Source organism: Pundamilia nyererei, unplaced genomic scaffold (assembly GCF_000239375.1).
Source record: "Pundamilia nyererei isolate P.nyererei 1_Seehausen unplaced genomic scaffold, PunNye1.0 scaffold00022, whole genome shotgun sequence".
Lineage (NCBI taxonomy): Eukaryota > Metazoa > Chordata > Actinopteri > Cichliformes > Cichlidae > Pundamilia > Pundamilia nyererei.
Genome location: NW_005187423.1, coordinates 2,164,721 through 2,169,966, shown reverse-complemented (window position 1 = coordinate 2,169,966; position 5,246 = coordinate 2,164,721). Strand labels below are relative to the sequence as shown.

The 5,246-nt window shown below is 40.7% G+C and overlaps 2 protein-coding genes across 3 annotated transcripts in view; both read left to right on the top strand.

Moving 5' to 3' along the window:
• Nucleotides 1-120: 120 nt before the first annotated feature.
• hemgn (hemogen) lies at nt 121-2,327 on the top strand. 2 transcript variants are annotated; one of them, XM_013909263.1, is made up of 4 exons: nt 121-327; nt 640-730; nt 1,107-1,654; nt 1,767-2,327. In XM_013909263.1, exons 1-4 carry the CDS (start codon nt 264-266, stop codon nt 1,871-1,873), a joined length of 810 nt encoding a protein of 269 aa, XP_013764717.1. In that variant the 5' UTR covers nt 121-263; the 3' UTR covers nt 1,874-2,327. The 2 variants fall into 2 exon arrangements, with proteins under 2 accessions (XP_013764717.1, XP_005726952.1); XM_005726895.2 differs by having other exon boundaries at nt 124-327; nt 640-718.
• Nucleotides 2,328-4,302: 1,975 nt separating this feature from the next.
• Nucleotides 4,303-5,246, top strand: part of trmo (tRNA methyltransferase O) — a 4,169-nt gene continuing 3,225 nt past the window's right edge. The window contains exons 1-2 of the mRNA XM_005726894.1: nt 4,303-4,682; nt 4,851-4,996. Of these exons, the coding sequence (XP_005726951.1) occupies nt 4,594-4,682; nt 4,851-4,996 (235 nt within the window). The 5' untranslated portion in view covers nt 4,303-4,593. The remainder of the gene's footprint in view (nt 4,683-4,850; nt 4,997-5,246) is intronic.

The window sequence follows — 5,246 nt, the reverse complement described above, 5'->3', positions numbered from 1 at the left end:
CACACACACACACACACACACACACACACACACACACAACCTGCTGTTGTCTTCCCCGCTCTGTCTGTCAGTTTTGTGCCAACTCCTCCAGCTTTACAAATATGATAAGACCAAAGTTGCAAGAACTCTCCCTGCACTGTGGTAATGGTTAACCAGATAATTCGTCTAGGGGTGGGAATAGAAAACTGTCAGAAGTTATTCTGTCGTCTTTTTTGCGCTTGCCCGCCTTCAATGAGTTGAATTCATTCATAGCAGGACTCAGAATGGAGGACACGTCGCAACAAGAGAAACTAGAGTTGGAATATAAAAATCCAAATGAGGAGGAAGGTAGGATTTCTTTAAAGATTAATCTCTACTTTGGAAATTGGCTGCTCGAGCATTTCCACACCAAAATGCTGAAGGAGCTGGTTATGTCTTTGCATACACTGCGATCCTATTGGTTAACTCAGATACAGACCTTTGATCAACATTTAGGTAATATCACAAATCTGTCTGTTTTCAAAGTTTGCCAGTGTGTAGCTAGGAGAAGAAAGTCTACATTGTCACGAGTCAAGCACATTACCCAGTCATGCAGTTTGTCTTTGAATTTCTAATGCACCATATGAAAATGATTTCTGTGCACGGCTCTTTGTTTCAAAGGTGGGATCCGTCGCCGATTGCGAGACAGGGACCTTCTCAGGAAGAGAAAGGCCGAAGCAGAAGAGAAGGAAACTAACCAGTGGGTTTTTGGGTAAATTTGTAGTAAAAGCACAGACAGTGTTAGCGCTGCTGCCTATGTTTACCTCTATGCTCTTGGAGAAATCTACAAATTTCAGCACTTAAGTGCAGTAGAAGAAAGTGGTGGTCCTAGCCAGAAAAGTTTAGTAGCCCGCGTTGAAACACTGTACAGTACAGTACATGCTGAAAACACTATCAGCACTCTGGCTGCTTATCACTCCTCTGGTTTATATTGAATATGGAGCAAGAGGAAAGCAAAGGTTGCTCTGCTTTTTCTATTGACGCCACAGATCTGGGTCAAGGACTTTGTACTATTAGCTTTGCAAAACTGTCACAAAGACCTGTTTCAATGTCCACTGTTGTTTAAGTTAATTGCGGTGCTCTCTCAGGGTGGAGAGCCAACGGAAAAGATCAAGAGCTGAGGACAAGAGTGGTGCAAAGAAGAGAGGGAGGCCCAGGAAGACTGAACCCACACCGCAGCTGTCTGCTGTTCAGGAAGAAGTTGAAGCACTTCAGGAAACTCCTGCAGTCGTGGTGGTACCTGAACCCGCTGTGGTCATTCAGGACCAAATAACCGGCTCTCTGCCTCCGCTGTTTGGGCTGGAATCACAACCAGCTTCAATCCTTGCTGCTCCTGCTCCTGCAGCAGTGTTCGAGTTTGTGCAGAATTCTGCTCCTGCTTCGACTCTGGCTTTTGCTGCTCCAGTTCCCGTCCAAGATTCAGCTCCTGCTCCAGATGCCGTCTTAGTCCCAGCTCAGTCCCTAGACTCTGTTCCAGCTGTAACTCCTGCTCCTCCCTCAGCTCCTCCCCAAGTGGAGACCCTCTATACAGAGTCACAAGGCAAGGAGGCCCCAGGCCAGGTCCTGATTGAGGACTTAGGCCCAGATGAGGAGGAGGACGTCTCTCCATCACAAGGCAACAAACGCGCTAATGAAGGTTTGTATGTTGTAAAAATACACTAAAACAATACTTTGAAACATTGTCTGGTTCGAAAGGTTTAATAATTATTAAATTATCTGTCTTTTTTTTTTTTTTTTTTTTTTTTTAGATTTGAGTGAAACACTTTCGATCAACGTGCCTGAACAAAATAACGTGTACTCAGTTCCAACTGTCTCTGCTCAGCCTATGGCTCAGGAATATTTTCCAGGAAATTAACTGCAACTTTTTTTCTGAAATGCACTGTTAAGATATTGCTTTATATATACAAAGCCTCGTCACAGTTGGTTTCTGTTTTCTTCTTTTTTTGTGTAGTGTGCACACACAGGATGAGGCAAGTCATTGCTTATTTGAAAGATGTATGAATTCAAACCAAAGCTGTATGCTTATTTATTTTGGTTGTGCTTCACTGCAAAGCTTATGATCTTTTTTTTTATATACTTTCAATTTAGTATGCAACCAGTTTCACTGGCCTTTATTTAAAAGTTAAGGGTATAAATCGCTGGTAATTATGTATTCATAATTGTGGATTTATTTTTACAGAATTTTGTAAAAGTTACTATTCATCTAATAAAAGTCATTTCTGCATCATTTAACAGTAGTCGTTATTATAGGAGTCATCGACTGAGAAAGACATCCACATGCAGTTAGAATTAACTTGATTTTCATTAAATGAAATAATTATGTCGCATTTTGTTCACATATGACATCTCTCCTCTCTGGTGAGTGAAATTAAATGATGTTTGGTCTACAGTTTGAACAGCATATCTGTAGATTTAATCTGTGGCTTATCTGTTGAGACACGTGTAGTGAAACATTTAGCCCTATCTGCAAGTGGCTACTGGTAGTGCTTATAATTTACTCATTTGTACTACATAAAGAGATGGAAAAGGTACTCGTAAAAGCTGTAATAACTGATTAATTAGAAAAATGACAGAAAAAGTCGAAAGATGCGCTACTGGATTGAATGACTATGGAGGCCATTTGAGTAAATGGAACTCACTGTGTTGTTCAATAAACCAGGTTGAGATGATCTGAGCTTTGTGAGATTATGATATCCTACTGGAGGTAGCCAACAGAAGATAGGTACAGTGTAGTCATAAAGGGGTCGACATGGTCAGCAGCAGTAGTTGGGTAGGCTGTATAGATGATGCTCAGTTGACCAAATTGTATGAAAAATATCCTCCACACCATTAAACCACAAACATCCTGAATCACTGATACAAGGTAGGATGGATCCAAATTCTGGCCCTAACATCTAAATGTTGCAGAAGTAATTGAGACTCATCAGATCAGGCAACATTTTCCCCAATTTTTCATAGTGCTGAATGAGTGTATGTAGTGAAGAGTTTTAATATTCGACAACAGTGTTCAACAATCCAGGTTGAGATGATCTGAGCTTTGTGACCTGGTATGATTTACTTTTGTAAATCAGCTGATTTAAGGATGCAACAAAAAAATAAAAAAATAAAAAAATTGACAGGTTGATTCTGTTCATCTGGACGTCGTGTTTTCAGTTGGAGAAATGTTTTGTCTCTCATCCAAGTGACTTCTTCAGTCTCTGAAAACTTCTCCCACTGAAAACACGACGTCCAGATGAACAGAATCAACTTGTTGGGATTTCTCTTCCTGGATGATTGAGCATGCATCAAGACATTTTCACTAATGATTAACTATCGCCTTATTTGTTGCAAATTGTAGCCTCAGCCATTTGTTCTTAACTTAGATGTGGTCTTCCGCTGCTGTAGCCTATAGTTCAAGGTTCAAGAAATGCTTTTCTGCATATCTTGTTTGTAACCAGTGGTTATTTGTTGCCTTGTTGACTTCCTATATGCTCCTCTGGACATTCTGCCATCAATAAGGCATATCCTATACTGGATAGTGTGGTGGTAAGACCACACATCTTTGGAGCTGAGGTCGCAAGTTTGATTCCCTCCCAGTGTCTAGTAAGGGTCCTGGCTAGGCCCCCCATGTCAAACACCAAGCCCCGGAATGGCGCGGCTATGTCTCCAGCCTGTCCACAGCTCGGACACGACACATTTCCCTGTACTCTGTATGATTGTGTATGCGACCAATAAAGCTAGTTTTGTTTAAACTACCACTCATTTGGACCATTCTCTTTAAAACACCAAATCGTCTGGCACAAAAAGTCACTCTTAGATCAACTTTCTTTCTAATTCTTATGCTTAGTTTCAACTTCAGCAGGTCATCTTATTCACATCTGCATGCCTAATGGACTGAGTTGCTGCCAAGTTGAACAAGTATATCTAAGAAAGTGATCAGTGACTGTACATATGTTAGTGTAATATTAATATACAAGTCTTTAGTTAGTGATTTCGAAAGATTCATTAGTGCTTAAGCTGCAATGATCCCCTGTAGGTGTTGAGGGGAGGTTAACTTCAAATACCTAAAATTACAATACATTATTTTTTTTTAAATTGTGTACAGCCAAACCTGTTGAACAACTAGTCCATTCAGGGCTAGACAAATGCAGGATATGCACATGTACCAATAAAGACAACACAACTGAGTATATACGACATTACATTGATTTCGTTTGTGCTATGGTTTTATTTATTTAAAAAGCAGACTGTAAACGTGTCTTTGCTGCCCCCTGTTGGTAGAAAACATTCCTTCATCATGGCGTGTTTTGTGCAGCACATGTAACTACACATTATTTTTAAATGATGGACGGGTAATTTAAGCGAAACGGCAGCAAAAATAATCCCAAACCAACGAACCCACAGCAATGACAGACTTACAGAGGGGATTCAGAGGAGCCGACCTGTTTCAGTTTAACGCGTGCAGCACTCTTGGTTGGCCAACAATAAAGTCTAGCATGCACTTCCGCGTTGACAAAGTCTCTCCGGTCTCAGCAGCAACAACAGCCGCTAAAAGCTCACCGTTTCAGAGCTGTCTTTTGTCTTTGTGTTAGTAAGATGAGTCCGCTGTGTGAGTGCTGCTCCGAGCACATGGATAAACTGAACCAGCAGGTTTCTGTGATGCGAAAAGAAATCAAGAACCTGAGGTATGTAGGTTTTGCACCGCCACGTGTTTTTCTCACGAGAGACTTCTTGCTATTTCAAGAATTAAACAAATTAAACGCCGTGTGCTGTTTTGCATTGGCCTTTTTTATTTTTTAGTATTTTTCAGGGTTCCCATTATTATTACACGCTCATTCTCAACATTTTAACAGGCAGACGCTAGACAGTGCAATTAGAGCTCATCGCAAACAGCTGCTGGCGGTTCAGGCTGCTGTGTCGAAGATTGGACTCAGCGAAGAAGTTAAAGCTCCAGCACCTACACCACCTTCACCACCGTCGCCAGCAGCATTAGAGCGAGGTATACCACCAGCGTCACAAACATTTGTAGTTACAAAAACTAAGCCCTCCCTCCACCAAAAAAAAGTAACACAGCCCGCAACTAAGGGCGCAATTTCCCTGCAATTAAATGGAATTTCAGTGTATTTTACTTGAAATTACAATCTAAATATATTTACCTACAAATACTTAAAGGTAGTACACTAGAATAAGAGACAGATGTTTTTACAGAAAAACAGTGATTTATATTATAAATAAATATTTAATATATA